The sequence below is a fragment of the Acinonyx jubatus genome, chromosome F2, assembly GCF_027475565.1.
Source record: "Acinonyx jubatus isolate Ajub_Pintada_27869175 chromosome F2, VMU_Ajub_asm_v1.0, whole genome shotgun sequence".
Taxonomy (NCBI): Eukaryota; Metazoa; Chordata; class Mammalia; order Carnivora; family Felidae; genus Acinonyx; species Acinonyx jubatus.
In genome coordinates, this window is record NC_069394.1 from 3,221,399 (window position 1) to 3,246,557 (window position 25,159).

Sequence of the window (25,159 nt, forward strand, 5' to 3'; positions counted from 1 at the left end):
CGATGCGCCGGGGGCGGGAAATGTATACAAAACGCAAGTGTGCGGCTTGAGACTCGCGACTGAGCGCGGAACCGCCGGAAGGAGCATCCCGCGCCCCTCCCCGGCCCCCCCACCCCCACCCGCAGAGCCCCGCGCTTCGGCTCCCGGCCACCACCTTCTGGCTTCCCTTCGGCCTGTCACGACGTAATTATGCACCCGATTCTGTCACTTGCAGAGATGTGACCCTGCGGTGCTGGTCGCCCGTCGGGGGTGGGGTCCACCCACATCCAAGCGTCTCCTCCTCGCTGCGCTCCTCCATCACCCGCTCCCGGCGGGCTGGCGGCTGTTGGGGTGGCACCTGTGCGTCTCCGCCCGCCACCCCCACCCCTCCCCGCGCTTCGCAGACACACTTGCCAGCTGCTCGGCGACCCGGGGCCGTGGGTCAGCCTCTCCGGGCACCGCCAAGCACCTTTCTCCCAAGTACTGATTCACACCCGGACGATTAACAGTCTGGAGAAAACGAAGCTGTGCATCAAGGAGCCTGGCGAGGGGTGACGTTACAGGTTCTGACCCGCCAGGGGCTGTGTCACACACCGAGTTACGGATTGGGGACCACACGCAGATGGAAATGGGGAGCCAGTGAAGGGTGTTGAGCACGGGAGGCACAAAGTCAGATGTGTGATCACACGAATGACGACTGTGGCTGGAGAGCCAGCGCTTTCCACGTGGTCCAGGCCACCTTGAGGGCTGGGGGTGCTCAGCAGAGGACGGGAGAGGGATCCACGGGCAACCGGGAGGCTGATGCCACGGCACGGACCCCGCTTCTGTCAATGATTTGGTGAAGATCGATGTCCTTTTCAGTTTCTCTCTGAAGGAAATCAAGGTTTTCTGGCGCTTATTTAGGGATGTGCTTGAGGATTGCAAAGAACTAGCAACCCCCCCCCAAAACCTATTTAGGATGCTACGCCCCTTGCGGGCAGGACTCTTGGTAGATTTTGCACCACCCTGGTCAGGAAGAACACTCCGTTCCTTGCACCCAATATGCAGATGACACGTTTACAGGACGAAGTATGTTAAAACGACGAGCAAAACTGGATTGTGTTTCACCTTCAGACTTGGCGTCACCCACCAACTAGGAGAGAAGGGAGAGGGCTCCCGCACGGCTTCGCTGGAAAAGCCCCGAAAACGGCTGGACCCAGGGGTTCAGAAGGATGGGCGAGGATGTGGGGAGGAGGGAGAACCTTCCTAAGAACACGGGAGGTGAGTGCAGACGCCCGCAGCAGCACGATGGGGAGGAAAGGCCCCGCGAGAACAATCTGGGGAGGCGCCTGAGCGCTGGAAGGGGCCGTGGGGGTTGGTGTCCCGGTTGCTGGCGCCTAACGTCTCCTGAAAACTTACTGTTCACGGCTGGGTACGTGCATTATCTGGGTTCCCGGCCGGGAGGTGGCGGTGTGGTCGTGTGCGAGGGCCAGCAGGCGTTCAAGTTCAAGCTCCGGGCTGGGAGCTAGCTTCCCGACATTCATGTTTCCGTAATAACTTAAAAAAAAAAAAAAGCCAGGCTGGGGCGCCGGGGCGCCGGGGCGCCCGGACTCCAACAGCCCGGCCGCACTGTGCCCCCGTTCCCCCCGGCCGAGGCAGGGGGCCCGGGGTGAGGGGGGGGGTAAGGGCCGTGCGCCCCCCACCCAGCCCCCGTCTCCCGCCACCCGCGGGCAGCCAGAATGCGCTCCCCCACGCGCGCGGGGGCGGCGGGGACAAGGGGGTGTTCTCTTTCTCCCGGCCTCAGGGGCGGTGCCAGGCTGGCCCGCCCCGCCCACTCGGCGACCACGTCGCTGCTCTGAGTGGCTGCGAGGGGTCCCCCGCCCCACGTCCGCCCCCGCGGCGGGGGCCCCAGCGCCCCACGGGCCCGCGCAGCCCCCGCCCCCGCCCCCGCTTGCCCGCGCGTCCCGTTCCCGCGCGCCCCCCCCCCCCCCCGCCAGGCTCCCGGCCACCAGCGCGCCGACCCCGCCCCTCCTCCTGCCTGCACCCTCCTCCTCCCTCGTCCTCGCCCCTCCCTCCTCCACCTCCTCCCCTCTCTCCTACGTCCCTCCCTCCCCCCCCGTTCCTCCCCCTCCCTTTCGCCCCTCCCTCTCCTTCCCGCCTCCCCCCTCTTTCGCCCCTCCCCCTCTCCATCGCCCCTCCCCGTCCCTCCCCTCCCTCGCCCCCTCCCCCTCTCCTCCCTCGCCCCTCCCTCCCCCTCTCTCGCCCCTCCCTCTCCCTCTCCCCCCTCCCTCCTCCCCTCCCTCTCTCTGTCGCCCCTCCCTCCTTCCCCCCCACCCCTGCCCCCCCGCCCGCCGCCTCCGCCCGCCGCCCCGGCCGCGTCGGGTAAACCTGTTTGGCGAGGCGGCCGCGCCGGGGCGGATCGTGCGGCCGGCGGCTCCCTCGCGGCTCGCGGCGTCGGGGCCCGTGGCGCGCGCGCGGCCGCCCCTCGGCCCCGGAGCCCCTCGGCGGCGCCACCATGTACTCGGGAGCCGGCCCCGGTGAGTCCTGGCGCGGGGGGCGCCGGCCCGGCCGCTTGCGCTCGTGCCCGCGGCGGCGGTTGGCGGGCTGGCGGGGGGCGCGGGCCGGGGCGGCGGGCGGGGGGCGGGGGCGCGGGCCGGGGGTCCAGGGCGAGGCGGGGGGGGGGGGGCGCGGGCGGCCGGGAGACGGCGGCCGGGGGAGGGGGTGGCGGCGGCGGCGGCGGGGCCGGGCCGCCGGCCGTTGGCTCGGCCTCCTCGGGCCCCCGGTCGTCGGGGCGCCCCGCGCGGCCTGGGCCCCTTCCAGCGCCCCCGCCGCCCCCCGCGGGTGGAGCCGGAGGCCGGGGCCCGCGTGTAGGCCCGAGGCCCGCGCCCCGCGCCCGCCTCGCCCGCCGCCCCGGCGCGGGTCCCCGCTGCGCCCCGCGGGGCCGGGCCCTGAGCGCCGGCGGGGGGTTCGGGCCCGGGGGCGGCGCCGAGCTCGGGGCATGCGGACGGCGGGGGGCCGGGGCCGCGCGGGCCCCCCGGCGCCAGGGCGAGCCCGGCGGGCCTGGAGCGCACTCGGTTTCGTTTTTCTCTTTGCCAGCACTTGTGCGGCCCCTGCTCCGGGGGAAAGTCTGGAAACGCTGAATTTGGGCCAATCCCCGGTGGCAGTTTTAGGGCCGCGGGCCGGGAGGGTGCAGGGCGGCCCCTCGAGACCCTGAAGCTGCGTGCGGCTGGTTCTCATTCCAGACACGCCGGCTCCTTATTCAAGCGCTAATTGCCTCTTACAATTTACTAGAAGACGGCGAGGAGAGGCGTTGACTCCCTTAGCACCCCTGTGCACCGGTCCGCGCTCTTTCTTTGGAAAAGCTCTACAAAACTTGAAGGAGTAACCCGTTGCCCCCTTGTTTTAAGCGCACAGCGGAGGGGCCGCGGAGTCGCTGGGCCAAGAGAGCGGTCAAGTGTTGCAAAGCCGTTTTCTTCTCCCCAGGCACGTGGCTCCCAAATTTCCCGGCTGGCCCTGCCCCTTGCACAGGGCATCGCCTGTGCGCTTTGTCCGCCAGGCTCCGGCAGGCTGCAGGCCGGCCCCGGTGCTAGGTGCGCTCCGCTCCCGGCCCCCCCACCGCCGCGTGCTGGCGGGGGCCCCGGCCCCACCTGCTCGGGGTCAGGGGTCTGGAAGCCCCTCTTGAGCTGCTCAGTTCCCTCGACGCCGTCCCTGGCTGCTGGGGCTGTTCACCAACGGCCCTGTGCCTCGTGAATCCTGACGGTCTTCTTTCTGGTGTCACTTAATTGGAAAGCTTTTCCGAGACTGAGCCCTACCAACTTTTAAGCCCTTCCAGCCTCTCAGCAATTTGATTGAAGAATGGTTTTAATCCTACACCTGGGAGGTTCCTCAGGCCTGCCAGGGTGGACCCTGTTGGCACACTCCTGGGGGCAGATTTGACTTCTTGACACCCTGGGCGGGCAGGCTCCCCTCCCCTCCCCCCCCCCCCCCCCATGAAAGGGCAGGGTAGCCTCTCAGCTGGCTGAGTGAGGGTCCCCCCGGAATGCCCCTAAAGGAACCCAGCAAGGGGCAGTCACTACACCGTAGAATTTTTCAGATTTTCAGTTTGCAAGTTGAAGGCCCGGAAAAAGTAAAGAACCTTGAGGAAGGTGAAGCTTTTGTGCTGCGTCTCGCGCTAACTAACCCGTAGGATGGCTTGCTAAATTGGTGATGTTCACTGTGAAGGTGGACCGCAGAGGCTCGGATAGGTTAAGAACCCTGCCAAGGTCACATTGTCTGATTCCAAGCCTACTCTGGACACTCTCCTCAAAGAAGTGGCTTTCAGTCCTTTTGACCTTGACCCACAGTCAGAAGTACCTGTTACCTCTAGGCTGGACTGCTGTGCGCATGCGCTCAGGTATAATTGAACCCAGAGCTTCAGGGAGCGCTGCTCACCCTGAACCGTAGGCCCCGCACGGGGGGTATTTTCTCACCTCTGGTTTCCAAAGACCTGTCGTCCTCCGGGTCTCCAGGCTCATTTCTGGTCACTGACAGCTTCTGGAAGAATCTTGCTCTGCTGTGGGCCTCTGCACTGTGGCGTGCCGGGGAGAGGGCCCCGTGGTTCACAGATAAACCTGAAACTGGACGGCTTTGGTTGGAAAAACAAATAGGTCTGTCGGATGGTTGTTAGCTGATGGCAGGATGGGAACGAGCCCAAATTTCAGGCTGTGCGAGTGCACTGTAATTACAAGGCGGGGTGCACCTCTCGTATTCTACGCACAGAGGCTTTTAAGTTGGCTTAGAAGGAACTTCTCGAAGAGTTTCTTCAATGAAACTTCTTTGGATGTTATATTTCCTAATTTAGGATAATGAAAAGACAGTCAACCTGGATTGTAGAACAATGACACATAGGTTTGCTACTCTCGGTTTTACTGTACTGGGGAAGCAACTTAGTAATAAACGAATTCAAAAGGTAGAGTTCACAGTAGGTAAAAGTTATGCCCGTTATAAATGCTATTATGATATGGGAATTAATGTTTGGACTCTGAAGACAAGTTACTGCTTATCAGGTTTTTAGCTCTTCAGAAGAGTTAGTGGTTCAGGATGGTGGGTTCCCCAGTGACCCTGAACTTTGGGAGATGATCTGGCTCGGTTTTTGTTTTTTGTTTTGTTTTGGGTTTGTTTTTTTTTTTTTTTTTTGGTCTGTGTGTTTGTGTTTAACAACTTAAAGATCTTAAAGTGTGTCTGAGGGAGCCCAGGGGATTGTTTCTTTTGCTTTTGTGGTGCCCCATCCCCTGTGTGTTTAACCCCTCTCAGCGTTGCAACAAAGTAACTATTGTGACACAGGAGTCTTATTTGAGAGCTGTCTAAAGGGATCCTGACTTTGGGAATAACTGGCTTTCGGGGTGGTTTCTAGCGCCATTGAACTGTTCCTGCACCCCGTTCCTGTGCTCCCCGGCCCAGTTGCCAGTGAAGGTATGCCCTGGTCTCCCGGCGATGGTGCACGTTGGCCATAGAGCAGATGGTCCCTCTCTGCCCCTCTAGAAACTCCTGCGGGCAGGGAGGCATGGACCTATGACAAGCCTTTTCTTTTTTTTTTTTTTTTTTTAAGTTTATTTATTTTGGAAGAGAGAGAGAACATGGGCAGGGGAGGGGCAGAGAGAGAGAGAGAGCTAGAGAGAGAGAATCCCAAGCAGACTCTTGCACCATCCACACAGAGCCTGACATGGGACTCAAACTTTCAGGCCATGAGATCACGACCTGAGCTGAAGTCGGACGCTTAATACGGAACGACCCAGGGGCCCTTCTGTTTCAAACCTTGAAGAAACGTTTACATAAGTGTGTAGGAAGGCAAAATATAAAAGCTTCGAGTCCTAAGACCTACCTGGTTTTGAGAAGCAGAATATTAGTTCTTGTCAACTTCTAGTTTCAGTGTCAGAACTTCAAACGATACCAGAATGGTTTATTCTTTGTAATGACTGTTACGATACTACTCTAGCGTGCTAGCCTGATAAAGTATGTTTTTGTTTCCTGAATTGTTACTGTGGGTGTTCAAAATGTAACACTTGATTTTTTTTAACAGTTTCTGTTGTGAAATAGTTTAAAGTACACAAAAGTAGAGTGAGTCGCACAGTACTCCCCCATTTTTCCATCACCAAGCCTCAACAATTATCAAGATTATCTGCCTTGGCCTCAGATGTGCCCCTCCCCCCCTTTTCTGCTGGAAATACTCTAACGCCCCTTCCAGACTTGGCCTTTCACCCCTGACACTTAAGTACCATGTCTAAGAAATAGGGACGTTTTAATCTCCGCGCCATTTTCACACTTAACGGTCCATAATCAGTTTCTCGTGTGTGCTTACAGTGGGTTGTTTGGAATCGTGGATTTTAATAAAGTTCACACATAAATTTGGTTTTATTTCTTTTGGGGCTCTTTAGTCTGGACTCTAAAGCTAGCACCCCTCCCCCTGCCCACCCCCCTGCTGTGGACTTGCTGGGACACTTAGTCTTTAAGATCGCTTTTCTTTAGAGTATGTATATGCACCCCCCCCCCCATTTTCTAAGAAGGACCCCATTGTCCAGGATACCTCCGTTTTGTTGAGGAAGGCCGGTTGGAGACCCAGTTGCTATGATTTTAATTACGACACATTTATCTTTAGTGTTTGTACGCAGACCCCTTTGCATCTGGAATTTTCCGTTGCAGAAGAATCTTGTTTGTTTGTGGTGCTCTGAGCAGAAGGGACATTTACGACATATAGAAAACACAGACGTACTTGTGACTCTGGCGTCACGGATGATGGAGACCGCTCTTCCCCAGGTGTGGGTGGGGCTCTGCGGGTGAGGTGGGGCTCTGCGGGTGAGGTGGGGACATGGGGCTCTCTCCTCAGTCACTTCCATCCGTGTCTGTTCCTGGCCATGTCTCTAGACTTGATGGCTCCACCCCGCACTTTGTGACCCGCTGGCACCCACGTCTCCCGAGCCCCAAGCGAGGTGCCCTGCCCGTGGGCACTCTAGACGGTTGAACTATCACTAAGCCGCACTATGATTTTTTCCCTGCTTTTTTCTCTCCAGCTTTAAAAACTGAAAGCCACTGATGGGTCTCAGGGTCTTTACTTTTCATGACCAAACAACTGTGCCTTTCTACTTTATCTTTCGATAGAGCTGTACCCTGGGTGACCAGACAGTTTATCGTCTACATTGGGAACTTTGGCAAGTGATGGGGGGGCTGGGGGTGGTTCTTCGTTATGTCCCTGAGACATAAGGCAGCAGCACTACCTGGGCAAATCGGGACGGATATCTCCCTGACTCCAAGCGGTTGTTACATCCCAGGCTTGTAGGTCTGTTCGAAAATAAAGGGCTCAAACGTTTCATTTTGTTTACTTATTTTTGAAGATTTTATTTTTAAGTAAACTCTTGCACCCAGCGTGGGGCCCAAACTCACAACCCCGAGAGCTGCCCGTGCCACCAACCGAGCCAGCCAGGCGCCCCGGGGCTTAAACATTTAAAAAAAATTTTTAACATTTGTTTATTTTTGAAGGAGAGAGAGACAGAGTGTGAGTGGAGGTTGCGGGGAGGGAGACACAGAATGCGAAGCGGGCTCCAGGCTCCGAGCTGTCAGCACAGAGCCCGACGCGGGGCTCGAACCCACGAACTGCGAGATCGTGACCTGAGCCCAAGCTCAACCAACTGAGCCACCCAGGCGCCTCCCCCCCCCCCCCCCCCCCCCCAGGGCTTAAACGTTTAAAACTTGTTGCGCCCTTCGGTGGCTTTGCTCTTACTAAATTAAATTCCTCATCAGGTCTGGAGGATGCGAGCGTGGTCTTTGAGAGATTGCCGCCGGTTTGTACCAACAGGGCTCCGCACCTCGCTCCCTCCGTTGCCGGCTGGAGGCAGGGGCTCCTTGAACTCGAAGCCCACCTTTCAGTCCTCGTCCTTTCCTCGAGGTCACAGCTCAAGCAGTGGACAGACAGGGAGTCACAGCATCACCGCGGGCTCTGTACGTGTCCTGGGCCTCGGTTTCCTCACCTGAAAGCAGGGAGTTGGGCCTGGCCGGCTTAGGTCCCCTCATGTCTACGTCCTGAGGTGCCTTTACTCCTCTGCTGACTTGGAATGGTGGCTGGGGCTGAGGAAGGCGCTGGTGATCCCTGGGAACCCCGTCTCCGACTGTGAGTGCCCAGGGGCCGCGTGCAGGTGGGAGGGAAGGTGGGGCAGCCCACTAGAGGCCCCATCTGCTCTGCTGGAGTGCCAAGTGCCGACTTGTTCTAGAAAGGTGACTCTGGCAGTGCTACGGGCATGCTAGGGGCCAGCGTGGGGCGGGGAGACTGTAGGTAGTGGTCTGGGCCTGAGACAGCAGGACCCTCCCCCCGCCCCCCAGGGGACGGCTGTGGGTGGAGTGACAGACAGGACCCCCGCGGGTCCCATCCACGCAGAAGCTGGGGCCCAGGTTTGGATCCTGTACTTAACTATAGCACCCCTCGCTGGCTTGGGGCCTCTGGCCAGGGATGTAATTTTTCTGAGCCTCAGTTTCCATACCTGGAAAATGGCGGTAACAGCCCTGACCTCAGGGTTGTTGAGGTGAGATGTGCTGGGTGGCGCTGGCCTGGGTCCTCACCCTCGAGGGGCCTGGCCCTGCCTGCCCCCAGGCGAGTTCGTGAAGCTTGAAGGAGCACCCGGCATGGGGCCCACCAGAGGAAGCAAGCCACAGACGGTGGTGGGGAGCCGGCCGTATCCTCGTCTCCGTGACCGCATTTGTTGAATGTGGCAGGTGGTGACGATGTTAACAAAAATAAGACGCGGTGGAGACTGGCAGGCTTGGGGGGCAGGATCACGTGTGGCATTTGGACATGTTGGGTCTGAGGCGGGCTCTGGAGAAGGGGCTGGAAGGCCACCGGGAGATGGAGGACGGGGCAGGGGGCCGAGTGGGAGCTGGGGCCCCGGGGGAGCGAGCCCACTTCCTTGGCCTAGCCAACGTCGTTAAGAACCTGTAGCCTTAAAACCAGCGGGTCTAAGAGTCTCCCGAAGACCCTGGAAGTTAAATTTTGCCAACGTCCCCGGTGATTGCCTTGTGCTGCGGGTGTGAGAGCCAGTGGTGAGGAGTGGGGGTGGGAGGGGAGTAGACGGTGCACCTGACATTCCCGCGGGAGAAGGGGGCGGGGGGTTGCCGGCCCTGGGGCCCCGTTCCTGGGAGGTGGGAGTGTGGTGCCCCAACATGGCTTTTTGACGAAACATGACACGTCAGGTTCCCTTTTCTGCTCGGCTCCCAGGTCTGGTTGGTGGCGGCCCCTCCTCCCTGCCCCCGGGTCAGGGTTCCCTGTTGCTGTGAACCTGTCACCTCCGGGTAGAACTGGGGCAGAGGACGGAAGGGCTGCCTCTGGGAGCTGCAGCGCCTTCCCCAGGAAAACGGGCCAACGACGTCGTCAAGAACCCGTAGCCTTAAAACCAGCCAGACTCTGGAATCAGGGTGGTTCCTCCCCTGAATCTCTGTCGCTGTAACTTAAGCCCATCTCTTCTAGTTATTTCTGGGTGCTTGGGCTCCGAGCTCTACTACCGTAGAAAGTGCATGCACACGAGAGCAGAATACTGACTGAAGTTCACGGGTCAGAGCCATTTGAGAGGCTTGTCATTGCTGAGTCAAGGGACACAATATGACCATTGGGCGTTTTTCTGGACAAGGTCTCGCTCCGTTGCTGGTAGGGAGCTTGAGCCCAGCAGGCCTGTGCCCGTGTTGGGGACTGAGTGGGTGGTGCTCCGTGAACTGGGTAGTGGGAGCCCCTGCGGGGGGATCTTGCTCACCACACTCCCAGGCCCCGCGGTCGGTCTTGCTGTGACCGAGCTTGTGCAGGACACAAAGGCGGCAGGGCATTTGACGGGACTGGGCAGGGGCCTCTGAATCCCACGGGCGGTGAGGGTCCCGTCCACACGCAGTGGGCACGACACAGCCCAGGCTCCAGGAGGGGTGACGCCCCGGGCTTCAGCGGCAACATTTGTTTGTTTGTGGAAACAAAGTAAATGGTGGGGAAATACCAGTAAACGGTGGGGAGAAGGCACAGGAGGGTGCAGAGGCCGGGTGCCAAGGTGCCTGCAGCCCCTGAGAGCTGTTGGGTGTCACCAGGGCATTGTGGTTCCACCCCCCCCCCCCCCCCCCCCCCCCGTGACATAAACCTGGTGCATAGGCTCCAGGTCGGGCTGACCTCACTTGAATCCTGGCTTCACGACTGGGCGTGAGCCTCTCTGAACTTCTGAACTTCGGTCTCCTCCTCACAGGGAGAATGAGCGGATCAGAGGAGATAATGCAGGCACGCCCTTCGCCACGGCGCTCGGCGGGCGGGAGGCACCTGCTGCCTGCTTCTGTTTCTGCCATGGGGAGCATCCTTATTCATTCTGCACAGGAGCCCTTTGGGGTGTGCACTCGGGCTCCCGGCCTGCCCCTCCTCCTTGTTGACCTCTGGGTCTTTGCAGGCAGTGAGGGATAAAAAAAAAACACTTAGAAACCCACGTCCCCAGTAAACAACCTCTGCCAGGTGCCTTGTGTGTAATGGCCGCCTTGTAAGGCTCGACACCAGGGACCTGAAGGCTTGGCCTCGGCGTTCAGAGCCACTGTTCCCGTGAGCATCCCTCAGAAGGGACCGGAAGCTAGTACACTGTCGCGATAGAACTCGCCCACGTAGGACTCACAGTAGTTGGGGACCCACCTTGCACGGTCACATGGCCAGGAGTGCTGTGACAGAGCACCAGGGTGTGTCCCCACACGATGAGCCGGTCCCAACCGGGTGGGACCGAGTCACAATTTTCTGCTTATAGTTTCTACCTGGTGACCCTAGAGTGGCCCTGCCGGTGACTTGGGGGGGGGGGCAGGGGGCGGCCACTGTGGGGGTGCTTTGTTCCTAATGGGTGCTGCCGCTTCGACAATTATGCACTTTGCTAAATGTCAAAGCACGTGGCTCCCTATGAGGACATCAGATCACACTTGGAAGGGGCCTTGCGCGTCTGAGACTCGTAATTACAACTTAACCTTGAGCTGTGGGCTGTGAAGGCTCTTGGGGACAAACAGCCTGGAACGTGTGTGATGGGAGGTAGACAATCAAAAGAAGACACACACCAGTCAGGAGGTTCCGAAGCATGTCTGGGGTACCTGCCAAAGACCAGGGGCCGGTGAGCAGGGTGGGGGGGAAGCAGGCGGCCCCGTTGTATGGACGGTGCAGGTGCCTGAGAAGGTGAGCTTGGGGCAAGAACCGGAAGAGGAGGGAGGGAGGCAGGTGCAGGTGGGTGGGGAAGTCAGGGTCGGGTGGGAGTCCGTGAAGGACTTTGTGCCCAGGAGGGGAGGAGGGGTCTGCTGGCCCTGTGGCTGCTGTGTGGGAAACAGATTGGAGGCGTGGCGGCCGGTCAGCGATTCCGCCCACAGGAGGTCGCCTACGGGGGCCAAGCCCGGGTCAGGTGGAAGATGGGAAGGAGTGGAAGCATGTGTGACGCCCCCAGAGATCCCTGGTTCGCCTGGAGGCCTCTCTGCCATCCCTGCCCCTTGTTCTGGTGCGGACCCCAGGCATGCTGTTTTACTGACAATTCTCCAGGAGCGGGCTCTGCAAGGTGAGGGTGTCTTTGCCTGCTACCCGCCGCCCCCCCCCCCCCCCCCGCCCAGTACTCCTCAGGGGGCCCCTAGTTACCGGTTTAGAGACAGCTTCTCTGCCCATCCGCCCAGTTACACACATGATGTAGATTCTAACAGGTGACCGAGTCAGGATCCAGGTGAGGCCCACATTGTGATCGGTTGATGTGTCCTCTCAGTACCTCTTAAAATGACAGCTTGATTGGGGGCGCCGGGGGGTTAAGCGTCCAACTTCAGCTCAGGTCATGATCTCGCGGTTCATGAGTTCTGGCCCCGAGCTGGGCTCCTTACTGATGGTGCGGAACCTGCTCGGGATGCCCTCTCTCTCTGCCTCTCCCTCGTTTGCATGGGCTCGTGCTCTCCCCACCCCGCTCAAAGTAAATGAATAAGCTTAAAAAAAAATGACAGCTTTATTGGCGTGTCGCTCGCGCACCGTGCAGTTTGCCATTCAAAGTAAGACTCAGTACGTTTACGGTTGTGCACGGCCGCTCCCACCATCTCTGGACACTTGTGCCTCCAGAGAAGCCCTGTGCCCATGTAGCTGTGACCCCCGCCTCCCCGGCCCCAAACAGCCGCGTCCCGCGTCCTCATCTGTAGCCTTCTCCCCGCCTCCTCCTTGCTGCTTCTTGGTGGAAGAAGCTGGTTTGTGTATGTGGGTTTCCCACGGTCTGGACCGGGCTGGTGACCTCTTGGCGTCATCCAGCACGTGCCTCTGTCCTGTGTGGATTTCCTGCAAATAGGTGGTCAGACCCAAAGGCTTGATCTGATGCGTGTTCTGCTTGCTAGGGTTCGAGGACTTTGGGGCCCTGACACTTCACCTCCGAGGCTCAGACTCCGAGAGGCCGGTCTGCTGCTATTCCTACCACTGTCGCCGTGGGGTGTCGATCACTAGGTTCCATGAATTCCTTAGGGTTTGTGAGACGCTGACGTTTGGCTTCTGCAATAAAAACTCCCCCCATCCCCTGTTTGGTTACGGGTATGTCTTGAAGGCAGAGGAACGTCAGGGACCAGCCTGAAGGCTGGACGACCGGTTGAGAAGAGAGAGAGGTCTGGGTAGTGTCCAGAGCTGTAGGACGCTTGGGCCTGGAGGCCGTGGATGCCGCGGGCACCGGAGGGCCCCCCCCCCCCCCGGGGGTGTTTGGCAGCTGTGTGACAGATAGGGTGGGAGTCTCCATCCACCTACGGTGGGGGGCAGGGCAGGGCAGAGGGTGTGGACGGTCGCCTGCCTGTGGGGCAGGAAGCACTGATGACTGTGGTGAGGCAGGAGCAGCAGGGGTAACTTTTCTGTTTTATTGACGGGCTCCATTTAAGGCAATTCTAGGAAATCCAGGAGAAAAAAATCCATAGCATTCCCTTTGCACGTTTATGGCACCCGGCACGTTTTGCCTGGAGGTCTGTCTGTCTCCTTCATCGCCGGTAAACTGTTTGCTCACTGCCCTGAATCATTTTGGTCTGCTTCCAGCGTCCACAGTGCTGTTTCTTTTTTTACTAAGCGTTTGTTGCATTTAATTGCTTCTTGTTTTAATCTACTGACTTGAAGCTTGTGTCCGCTTTTGAAAAGCCACACCCCCCAGCCAGCCCCCCCCCCCCCCGTGCTTTTTCGGGTGGTGGCGCTCCCGTGCCCCCATGGTTCTGTGGTTCTCCGTGGCCGTGGCCTCTCGCGCCTCTGTTTGGAGTGGAGTGTGGCACCGTCCATCAGGGATGACGGATGTTGAGCAGCTGGAGGGAAGAGGACCGTGGGGGCCACTTAGGAAGTGATTTACTTACGTAGGTAATGGACGCACACGGGAAAAGTGAAATCATAACCCGTCACAGGGCGGACAGCGGGACGTCTTCTGTCCCCACCAACTCCCGGCTCCCCTCCTGCGGGTACGTCCGTTCTAGGTGCTGGTGGGTGCAGTGCGCGCCCCACGGGTTGGCCCCGCTGAGCCCGACTGTTGATCTTGCCGGTGGGGGTGGAGCGAGGGGGGCCGACTGCTTCCCTCTGTGCTTCCATCAGTCTTGTCCACAGCCGCGCTCTCGGGAGGTAGGCCTGGAGGTGGCCGGGTGCGGCCGCACGCCCAGCTCGAAGCTTCCCGGGTGTGGGAATCGGCCCCCTCCCCTCTGGGCGGTGGAGCCCCGAGTGCTCCCGAGCCGGTGAGCCGGTTTGCGGCTCTGTGATGAGGGGGTGACCCCCCCACCTGCCTTCCTGCGGGAGTCACATGCGTTAACCACGTCCGTGCTCCGAGCACCGGCCCGTTGGGAGTGCCGGAATGTGACCCGGGGCCGAGCAGGGAGCTCAGCCCGCGGGCCTTTCAGTCACGGAATATTCTAGAGGTGAATTAAGGACAGAATGTCTTGGGTGAAAATTCTCTGAAAGAGAAAAGGCTCTGACGTCAATGGAAAAGAAGGTAAGAAATTCGGTTGTAAAGCTGTGGGGGTTCCGTGTGGCCTTGTTGTTTTAGTTTATTTTTTGGTCTTCAGCAAAGCCCTAGGTTGACTTTTCGAGGGATTTAACTTTCATTCCCTCAGGGAATCCTCTCCCTCGGAAGAGCGTCGACCAGCTGCCTGGAGCGGTGTGCCCCCCCGCCCGTCGGAGGGGGCTGTCCCGGTGGGTTAGGTGGGTTATCGCTGCCGCCCCATCGGGGTGGCGAGGAAGGGGCGCTGTGGGCCAGGGTCGGGGGCGCCATCCGCCCAGGTCCAGCGAGGATGAAACACCAGTCACGGATTGCAGGACATACTCTGCTAAGCTTCCCGGTGGTAGCCACTGTCATTCCCACAAGCGGCTCTTTGAAGCGTGGTTTGTCATCTACTTCTGCGTGCTTTTAGTGAAATAACGTACTTTTAAGTGCGCATTGTGGAGTGAGGGCTGTGAAGGAATCTTGCCAAGTCTTGGGGGGGGGGGGATCATTCCCAGCCTGACGCTGTGTTGTTTCCCTCGTCCTAGACAACTCCCGCCTCCCTGGCTGCACTTCCCAGCGTCAGCGTGCACCCCTGGGGGCCCCACGGCCCTCCCCCCGCTGTCGATCCTGTTGGTGTGGGCTTTTCCAAGCGTGTCTGCCTCGTTAACAAAGGGAGAAGAAGATACTCGATTTTTCAAAGATAGGAAATTCTTTCAAAATGTCATAGCCTTTTTATAAATGGAGGTGAAATTCACTTAACAAGGGATTTTGTTTTTTATTTTTTTTCTTGGAAGATTTTATGTTTGTTTATATATAGAGAGAGAGAGACAGCGTGTGCGTAGGGGAGGGGCAGAGAGAGGGCGGGAGTGGGGGGGGGGGGAGAGAATCCCAAGCAGGCTCCACGCCCAGCTGGAAGCCATGCTGGTCTCCCTATTGCCACCGTGAGATCACGACCTGAGCCCCAATCAAGAGGGGGGACAGTTAACCGACTGAGCCCACCAGGCGCCCCGTCACAAGACATTGTAAAGCATACACTTGAGTGGCATTTAAGCACATTCACGGGGCAGTGTGCCCATTACGTCTCACAAGTTCCAAAACATTTTCATCGCCCCAAAAAGAGGCCCTTACCCGTCAGCCCTGCACCGTTGCCCCTACCCCTGCCAACACCATTCTGCGTTCCGTCTCAGCGAGTTGCCTAATCTGTATCTTTCGTGTAAATGGAATCCAACTCTACAGAACCTTTCACGCCCGCGGCTGTTTGGACCGAGCACGGTGTTTCCAAGGCTCATGCGGCCCATGTTGGCGCCGCCTCCCTCCTTAGGCTCAAGGGCTCTGTTGTATGGATGTCGCACCGTTTGTTTGTGTCCCGTCTCTTGGTGGACGTTGGGGCTGTTTCTGCCTTCCGACTGCTGTGAATACTGCTGCCAGGAACATCACGTACCAGGCGGTGTGTGGACATAATCCGTAGTCGCTGGGTTATACTCCCTAACTGAGGGGACGGTCACACTGGTTTCCGCGGGGGCCGCACCGTCCTACGTTCCCACCAACCCTGTTACCACTGCCTTTCAGAGAATGAAGTTCTCTACGTCATAAGCCATTTTGGCATCCCTCATTATTTACTAAAGTGCAAACAAATGCTAGGTTTAAGCACGTTTTGCCCAGATCTACTTAATACCCGTAAGATACATCCATTTATTCATGCCAGGATTTATTTTTAGTTATTATTATTTTTTAATGTTTATTTCTGAGAGAGAGAGAGAGAGAGAGAGAGAGCGCGCGAGCGTGAGTGGGGAAGGGGCAGAGAGAGAGCCTAACGTGGGGCTCGAACTCACGAACTGTGAGATCGTGACCTGGGCCGAAGTTGGACGCTTAACCGACTGAGCCACCCAGGCGCCCCAGACGTCTCTCGCACTTTGTGTCATCTGTGACAGTCCCTCAGTCTCTGTCTTTTGTGACCCTGATGTGGAGCCCTTTCCCGGTGGGTGCCTCGGTCCTTTCAACGCACCCCCATCATTTTTTTACTGTTTCCCTTCCAGACCTACAGGCTGGTCCAGGCTCACCAGTGCTGGGTTTTTTCTGCCGCAGCCCATTTCCTTTTAGCCGAGAGTGGCGTGAGGAGACCTGGGCCCGGGGTGTGTGTGCTTTGCTTGTTGGGGGGTCCTTGTGGTAGACACGGCTAGGCAAGCTATGTGTTTGTTCTCACACACACGTGCGTGCACGTCTATATTTATCCGTCCTTCTGTATTTATATATGAAAAACCGTGAGTTCCTGCTGATACTTCTGATTCTGGTCCAATACCACCAGGTTAATTCTGGCTTTCCTCTTTCCTCATTTATGACGTCTTGTGAGATAGTGAGAAGTCTGTGTCTCGTTCAGACCTACTACACGGAAAGCGGTGGCAAGACTGCTAACCGGCGTCCTTGGGAGAGACAGATGATGTACCAACTAGAGAACTGGTGTGTGTGCGCGCGCGTGTGGGCCTCGTTTTGTGGGTAGCCAGACAACACGCGGTCGGGACCTTGTGCTTCAGAGGGCCTCCCCGGTGCCTCTGTCCTCTGCTCCCTTCTCTCTGACACCCCCCGCCTGTGCACCCCGGCATCACTGTGGGAGGTCTCAGGTCCTCGCTTCTAGTTCTGGTGCCTGACGCATTCCGTTACGTGTCCGCGGAGGGTAGTAAGTAGTCCCGACTGGAAAATGACGTTGTTCTTAGTGCCGCGGGTGGAACTGAAGCAAACGCAGGAGGGCCGAGCCCCAGCTCCTGCGCGGACTTGCTCTAGGCGTTGCTCAAGTGCACGCTGGCCTCGCTACAGAGTGTGCACCAGAGCCCGGATGGCACTTGGAACAGCTGCTAGCGGAACGCCCCGTGACGCCGCTGGCTGCGTGTACATGGCGGGTGCGCGCATGGTTAGCGGCCCGGGCAGCTCAGCCCCGCAGCCTCTCCCCCCTCTGCATCCCTCCCCCTCTCCCCTGCAGCCTCTCCCCCCTCCCCCTCAGCCTCTTCCTTATCCCCCCAGCCCAGTCCCTCTTCCTCTCCCCTGCAGCCCTCCCCCGTGTCCCTCCCCCCTCCCTGTACCCCCTCCCCTGCATCTCTCCCCCCATAGCCCCTCCCCCTCAGCCTTCCCTCCCCTCCCCCATGCAGCCCCTCTCCCTCGCACCCCTCCCCGATGGGGGTCTCCTGCGGAACCCTGTGGCTGTGTAGACTCCCACTGTAGGCAGCATTGTCTCCTGGTCCTAGTGTTTAAAAAATTACTCTTCCCTTCACGGTGAAAAGAATACATCTCATTTCAAAGAATTTAGGAGATAGTGAAATAAAAAGAGAAAAGAGTCACCCCTAATAATCCTCAGGAGACATAGTTAATATGTATGAGTTTATTTCTAGATATTTTTTCCCTTTTTTCACCTTCTCAACCTTGTTTATTACCTTCATGACAGTGCACTTTCAGCATAACGGGGGGGGGGGGGGGGGGGGGCAGGTGACCTGCAAAGTAGGCAGGTCACCTCAGGGGCCAGGGGTGACCTTTACCTGCGGTGTCACCCGAGTTGCTGTTCCTTCCTCCTCAGTCCCCTGTGTGGAGATAGTCGGGTCACCCGCACACATAACCGATGTTTCACCTGTCCCCCCCCCCCCCCCCCCCCCCGTTCATGGGCGTTGATAAGCGCTGGGCATCCGGGGGGCGCAGGGCCCCGTCTACAACGTGCTTACCGTGGGAAGGCGGCCCCCACGGACCCGGGCCGTGACCGCGGGCAGCTGTGGCCCGACTCCCGGCTCCTGTGCCTCCGTGGCCTCATGCGATGGAGCTGGCGTGGACAGCCCTGACCGTCGTGAGGATTCGGTCGGTGGCTTTATGAACCGGCTGCCTGGCCCGCAGCGAGCGCCCCATCACCTGCTGGTGTCATTATCCTTGTTCCGTGCCCTCTTAACACACCCTCCTTCCCCTCAGAGGTATTTTCTGTCCCTGATGGAGTGTTGGGGGGCTTGGGGCCTGAGGGCAGGACCGCACAGCTCGTATGTAGCTGAGAATAGGTCATCACGATCTGTCTGGTGGAGGCAGGGTGTGTGTGTGGGGGGAATAATCTGCTTCATAAAACCACACAGGCACTGAGATACAAACAATGCCAAAACATGTCTTCCCTAAGGGATTAGTCCCAGACGCCCCCTTGCCCTAAGCTGACTTCATTCAAAGGGGGGGGCCTCCAGGACACCTGCTGGGCGCCCACAGTGTGGCCACCTGTACCCCAAGGCCGAGAGGAGAGAGGAAGGCAGTTTGCGGGGCTCTGCAGCTGCGTGCCCGGGTTCACCTCCTGGCCTCATCACGTTAGCTCCCGGTGCCTGTTTCCTCATCTGTGAAACAAGGGTGAAGATAATGACCGTACCCATTTTGTTATTGCAACTAATAATGGTTAATATAAAATTATTCCTAGAATTATCAGGGTAATTAACATTGTATATTTTATATGTAATGTGCAGGGATATTTAGTTATAGCAGAGACCTGTTGGTATACTTATTTGTCTTAATTATTGTCATGATTGTTAATTATGTAATGTTAATTATTCTAATAATTGTAATTAATAGTCCTTACCGTGAAAGTAAAGTGAGTTCCTACATGGAAAGCGCCTCCTGGTGCCTCGGATGTGCTCAATGCAAATTACTTATCATATCAGCGATTGTCTTAGTGGGTAGAAGAAATGTGGCACGCAGCTCCTTTGGGGAGTATGCCCTTCTCTGGGAATTTGAAAACTATGCTTCGAGGTAAGTTTGTGCTAGTGTGGCCTGTTGTCTGTGGTCAGTGAGGGCCGCTGTGGCGGTGGTGGGGGGCCTCGGGAGCCTTCTCTCCCGCCTGGATGATGGGGTGGAGAAACTGCGCGGATCTGGGTTGCAGGGTGCCCATGCGAGGTGTGGGGTGTCCCTCTGAGTCCTGCAGGACAGCAGCTCTCTCCACGGAATTTTCCGTCACGCTCCCGGAAGACACGTCTGCTGGCTGAGGCCCTTCAATTCTGAGACTCCCCATGAGAGACTACAAACCCATACAGACGAGTGTGGCACGTGTTTCTCGTAAAACACCCTTCTTTGAACGGGAACAGATTTTTCTGATTCTTCTAAGTGACTGTTTCCCGTACTTGGTCCGAGTTGTTTGCGTGAACGCTGTCAGAGTTGTTTTCTAAACAAAGCCCCAGAAGAAGCAAAGCAGGCACATTGGTGCTGTAACTCTATAGTGTGTCTTAATTGGAAACAGGCCTCGGTGTGGATGGGGTCTGTGGTGGGCGGAAGGGGCACATCTCTGCACGGAACACGGTAGAGTTGCAGGGAAACACCTGCAGGAGGCTTGTCTAGATTTTAAGAACAAACCAGAGAACCCAAACCCGCTGTGAGCCTGCGAGGACTTCATTTAACCAGTTTCCGTCCGTGTCCCCCAACACGCTGCAGTCCACAGAAACTACTTCCCACCTGATGTGGTATCTTTTTATTGTTCCCTGAAGTATCGGCTGTTGGTCTGGTAGTGGAGGGGTTCCCTTTTCATTTTGGGACGTTGGCTTTGAGCTGGCCGCTGCTCACGCGGTGTTTCAGTGTCGTGAAAGCCGTGCTAGCCAGTGTGACGCGAGAGCGGCCCCCTTGTGGGCCGGGGGACTGAGGGCGGGTGCAGACCGTGGGTGGACGCTGACCCCTGGTCGGCTGCCTCCGGGCATCGGGACCTGAATCCCGCGTGGGCCCCTGTCACCCTCCACTTTGTTTCCTTCTTGTTTGTTTTAAGAGTGGACCGTCGTAAATGCTTGCATTTGGCAAATCAGTGTTTTTAGCCTTAAGACCGCAAGTGCTATTTACAGCCTGACTGTGGGACTTAGGAGACAGTAGGGGAAGTGTGCAGAAGGTAGTGAGTAGGTGTGTGGCAGGGACCCACGTGGATGGCCGCAGGTGTGTGTGATGAAGACGGAAGGAGAATCATGAGGCTCCGGAAGTGACTTCTGCAGAGTGAGGACCGGGGCGGGGGATGGGGGGGGGGCAGTTCAGCTCAGGTGTTCTGTACCTGGGCGGTGCTTCAGGTGTGCTGACGTGGCCCTAGTCAGTACTGCCAGTGAGGAAACTAAGGCACAGCAGGCCGTGCTGGAGCTGCCTACAGGGTCCAGGACCTTGACCCCCATCGGCGGCATCTGGATATCGGGAGGACCTGGCACACACCAGTGGGCCCGCTCCCGTGGTTGAACGCCAGGACAGTAGCTCTTTGCTCTGCCACCATTATGCAAATGTAGAGGATCCTTTAAGAGAAATCTTTGTAGCAGCAGAGACGAAAGAGCAATCAGTTGAAAAGTTTTTTAGAATGCTCTTCTGAATTAATGAATGCTGACTTGGGTTCTGCTTTTGCTTTCTTTTTTTTTTTTTTATTAAAAAATAATTTTTTTAACGCTTACTTGTTTTTGAGAGAGACAGAGCACGAGCAGGGGCGGGGCAGAGAGAGAGGGAGACACGGAACCCGAAGCAGGCTCCAGGCCAGGAGCCATCATCACAGACCCCGACGCGGGGCTCGCACCCAAGAACCGTGAGATCATGACCTGAGCCGAAGTCGGACGCTTAGCCGACTGAGCCACCCCGGCGCCCCTGCTTTCTTTTTTTAAGCTGTGGGTCTGTGATGCCCTCTGGTATACTTTGTGACTCTGACCCTGCAGAACTCGACACTTGGGGGGATTTCCACTAACCACACCTTTGTTAATATCTGAGGCATTTTCTGAAGCTGCCCCTGCCGCTTACCGATGTCTGAGACCACTTCAGTCTTTTGTGAAGGATGATGACCAGGATTGGGTGATAGGGTGAAGGCCCAGCTGCTGGACCCGTAGGTCACTTTACATCAGAAGGAAATGCCTGCACGGAGGGTGGGCCCTGGTGAGCCCTGGTGGCTGGGGTGCCGCTGGCTCTCTGCCTCGTGTCGCTCACCGTGGTTTGTGCGCCGACCTTCACCTAGCCGGTATGATCATGGCGCATGCCCATGTCGAGATCACTTCCCTGGTGGGCTGGTGTCCTTGCTGTCCCTGTGCGCAGTTGGCACGTTAGTACAGGGGGACACGGGGGCCTAAATTCAGTGGCGGGTTGTTGTTTTAAGATTGAGCTAAAAAATAGAGGAGGAGGAGGGCAGACTGGCATTTCCAAGCCAGTCTGCAGATGCTCTCCTCTCCCCTCTTGGTAGGATCACCTCCGACTGAGCCCCCGAGGCTGGTGAGGGGCCGTCATCAGGCCCGTAATTCTCCAGAATAGTAGCTGGGCAAGAAAGCTGTTTGCTCAAATCTTTTCCCTGGTGAGAGTTTATGTATTTTGAAGCGAGTGATGTTTGCTGCCTTTGAGTTGAGCGCTTGATAAATAGTTGTTTAAACTGGAGTGGCTGAATGAACTCGGAACTGATTGGATGATTTGCCAAAACCTCCCCACCTCCAAAAGAGAAAACAAAAGTATTGGAAACGCGCACTGGCCTCTGTTCCTGGATTCCGAAAGTTCGCTGCTGGTACAGACTGTGTACTTGCCTCCCTCCCCGTTCTGGGTTGTTTCTGTTGGAGGAGAATGCTAAGTGGGTTAATCCAAAGACGTTTGTAAATTAACTTAATCCACTGAGGTCTACCGTGGATCATTGCACTGACTTTGGAACAAGCAGGGACTGTCTATTAATGATTAACTCTGTGTTTGTTCTGTTGACATTTTGTGTGTGTCCATTTCCTTTTTTTTGGTTGGCAGTTTCCTAGAGAGAGAGGACCATCTGGGGCCGTCTGTCCTTCTCACGTCCCGTGTCCGCGAGACGCGGCACTGCTGATGAGCACGTCTGAGCTGCACTGCCCAGAGCCCAGCTGCCTGGGGCGGGGCGGGGTGGGCCCTCCCAGCTAGCCCGCGGGGTTGCTAGACCACGAACCTCTGTGGGGCCCCGACAGTTGGAGTTTCCTGTGTGTCCCCAGTGGCCGCAGGTGGGGCCATTATTCCTGGAGAAGCCTGTGGCAGAGCCGCAGTGTTTTCAGAAGATAGTCTGGATGACAGTCCACACCCACAAAATGAGCAGTTCAGACAGTGGCTCTGACAGCTTTCTGCATCAGGACCTGTGTAACGTCTCAAATGATCAAGGACCCCAAAGACCCTTGTTTCCGTGGGTTTTATCTATTAATAATTACCGTGTTAGAAATTAGACCCAAGGAGCCTACAAAATAATGCATGCATAGTAAAGAGAGCATATGTTAATAGATGTCAATTAATAGATCGCACACGTTAGGAGATGTGTGTTCATAGATCGTTTTTTGTTTTTTTTTTAATGAAAGGTAACTTTTTAAAAAACAAACAAAAAAAATGTAGTGAGAAGAGTGATACTGTTTTACGCTTTTTGTAAATCGCCTTAAGGTTTGGCCTAATGCAAGCGGCTGCCTTCCACATTGAGTCTACGGGGATGTGTTGTTTTTGTTGAAGTGCAAGGAAGAAGTCTGGCCTCACACAGATAAACAGCTGAAAGCGGGGAGGAGTGTTTGTTTTGAGAGTGAGAGAGCACACTACAGAGCATGAGTAGGGGAGGGGTGGGGGGAGAGAGAGAATCCCAAGCAGGCTCCGTGCTCTGTGCTGAGCCACCGCGGAGCTCGATCTCAGGACCTCAGGACCTCAGGACCTCAGGACCTGAGATCATGATCCTGAGCTGAGATCAAGAGTCTGAACCACCAGGCGCCCAGGAGGAGTATTTAAGTAGCCTTTTCAGCGGTTGTGGCTGTTCCTCTTTGTTACCACCCCCAAACTCAGCCAATAGTAGTTTCTTGGAAGCTGGTGGCAGCGGGATCTGAAACCACATAGGTGCAGCGGAATCGGTACTTAGCTGGGTGTGATGTCACACGGCAGGTGTTGGACGCTATTGGCTCGCTGACTTGCGCGGGTTTTCCAAACATCGGCACATGTCACTGCCCACGGTCACACAGCGTATTCGTGGATGTCGCCACACGTCTTACCAGAAAGAAGTCTCTGTTAGGCTCGTGGGGGTGAGTACGCGTTTTCCACAGTTCGGATTTTGGCGGCAAAGCTTGCCTCGTATCCTTGCAGCAGATCCCGGCGGCTCTTCTGGAGTGGCAGGCCCACTAGGTTCAGGGCCGGGGACGCGTCTGTCCCCCACCCAAGGCCGTCCCCCCCCCCCCCCCCCCCGGGAAGAGGCCGCTCAGCTCGCGGCCTGACACTCACGCCAGTACTTTTCCTCTAGACGAGGAGACAGCCGCCGCGTTTCGGGAGACGCACACTTCCTGTTTCCTCACACAGATAGAAAAGGCTGAAGAGTCAGTGTTTCTTGAGATGAATCCTTCACGCGGGGCACTTGTGGGGAGCCCGGCCTCCCCGCCTCACGCGGGTCCAGTGCTGAGCCGCCGCCCAGCCGGGTATCGGCACCTGCAGTCTCACCGGCCGTTGACCCTTCCGTGTACACAGAGGGTAAATAATGTCTCGGTGTCGTGCCGAAAACACCTGTGACCTTGGGAAACGCCCTCAAAGGCTCCTGGGGACCCCTCTTCCCCCACCCAACCCCCCCAGGAATTCAGGGGACCCCTCTTTGAGAATTGCTGCATTAGGAGAATCCTAAGTCCTGTTCTCTCTGTGGAATGATGGCTGTGTGACTATCTGATGGCAGAGAGTGTTAGAGAGTCCACACTAATGAAAGTGCAGCGAGCCTTACGAGCGTGTTTTAATGAAACCGCCAAGGAGGGAGTCAGATTTGGAGTCTGGGTTCTCGCGTGTGTGGCCTGGCCGTGACCGCGTGAGGGGCTCGGGGGCTGTGCTTGCGTCCTCCGGGCGGGCCGGCTCCTTGGCGCGGGTGTGGGTGGGTAGGAAGAGGACTCCCCATCTTTGGTGTGGAAGGAAGTGGGGCCCAGCCTGCTGGCTCCGTGTTTCGGGTTGTCGGCAAGGGGTCTTGTGTTCTTTTTGGAAATAGGCAGCTTCACTGAGTGGCGTCTTCAGTTTGGTGAATTCTGTTTGTGCTTTTTGTGGAAGTGTTCGTAAAGGTCGTTCTGTTAAGAGAGCCTCTGTCTTCGCCAGCCGATACGGATGAGTTTTCGTCCTTGTTTTGGTACTTCTTGAGTTGGGGGGTTCGTCTGAGAGAGCCTGGCAGTCTGCAAGCGACCTGCATTCCTGGCTTGTGTCCGGAATGAGTTTAAGACACTTTTCTTGGGGCACGGGGAGTGACCCCCTTCCCCACCGCCTGTCCTGCTGGCTCCTTGTTGCCACTGGATTTAAACACAGAGTGTCTTACCCTCCCCCCCACCCCCCCAGGAACAGCCAGAAGCCCACTTGGGGATTCGTTGGTGGGTGTGCTCAGGTAAAGCGTGGTCTCTGTGGCTGCTGTTCAGGATGGTGTGTGTGCTTTCGTAGTAGCTTCTGACCTGCTCTAGAAAAAGATGAGTGAATGGTGTGACCCACATAGAGAAAAGTGTTCTAATTGATTCTTAACCAGCAGGCGTCCACCTCCGAGCGTTTGAAAACTTTCGAAGAGTGTGCTAACTGATGCGCTGCCTTGTCCCAGCCCTGGCCCGGGGACAGGGCAGAGACCTTGCCGTCTTGCCCGGACTGGTGCGGGGCCCTCCCCTCCCTGTTCCCTGTGCTCCTCACCTGTGTCTCTGCAGTCTGGCACCGTGCCTTCCTCCCTCAGTGTGTGGGAGCACCTGCCGTGGGCTGAGCCATGTGCAGGCTGCTGAGGTGATGCAGACCCAGGGGGCTCCTGCTCTCGGGGAGCTTATGACCTGGGGGAGCAGACAACTGGTGGACAGACACAGTGCGTCTGGTGCAGGGGGGCGTTGTTGGACAGCGGAGCTGGGGGACGGGGTGGGGGGGGGGCAACATCCGTGGGCCCGAGGGAGGGGTGTGGGACAGGCGCATGCTCAAACCCCGCCGTGGCCGGAACCGAGGCCAGAGGGCAGTGGGCAGGGGGCCACCGTGGCCTGCTGTGATCACACTGCCTGCTTGGCCGGTCGCAGAGGTTGCCAGCTATTTATAGAACACACTGTGAGCCCTGGAGCCTGGCATCACGACCCAGTGTGACCTCACCGGGCCCACGCCAGCCTCTCCCCCTTCTGCCCTCGTGCCCTTGAGGCGTCTGGTCCCTGGTCGTGGTTCTGGTCCTGCCCACCCATTTCCTGCTGATGGACGTTCCTTCCCTCCAGGGTCTGCTCAGAGTGGGCATCTCGGGAAGCCTTGCCAAATAGCTAAGTAAGAATGCCTTGGTCTTTTGTCCAGTCAGAGGCTTGTTTTGTTCCCCCCCC

General features: G+C 57.4%; 2 protein-coding genes across 5 annotated transcripts in view; one reads left to right on the plus strand and one right to left on the minus strand.

Moving 5' to 3' along the window:
- Positions 1 to 47: 47 nt before the first annotated feature.
- Positions 48 to 2,488, minus strand: LOC106984415 (uncharacterized). 2 transcript variants are annotated; one of them, XR_008292707.1, is made up of 3 exons: positions 2,347 to 2,488; positions 1,378 to 1,515; positions 493 to 847 (listed from the first exon to the last, which is right to left on the minus strand). XR_008292707.1 is itself a non-coding variant. In XM_027063826.2 (2 exons), the coding sequence occupies exons 1-2, from the start codon at positions 1,500 to 1,502 to the stop codon at positions 298 to 300; spliced, it is 675 nt and encodes a 224-aa protein (XP_026919627.1). In that variant the 5' UTR covers positions 1,503 to 1,900; the 3' UTR covers positions 48 to 297. The 2 variants fall into 2 exon arrangements, 1 of the variants encoding a protein (XP_026919627.1); XM_027063826.2 differs by lacking the exon at positions 2,347 to 2,488 and having other exon boundaries at positions 48 to 847; positions 1,378 to 1,900.
- AGO2 (argonaute RISC catalytic component 2) overlaps positions 1,048 to 25,159 on the plus strand; it is a 114,066-nt gene continuing 89,954 nt past the window's right edge. The window contains exon 1 of one of the 3 annotated variants that reach the window (XM_027063823.2): positions 1,048 to 1,239. In XM_027063823.2, coding sequence (XP_026919624.1) covers positions 1,191 to 1,239 — 49 coding nt within the window. In that variant the 5' untranslated portion in view covers positions 1,048 to 1,190. Of the gene's footprint in view, positions 1,240 to 2,314; positions 2,496 to 25,159 lie in introns of those variants that run through there. The other 2 variants (XM_053208366.1, XM_053208364.1) reach the window with 2 other exon arrangements.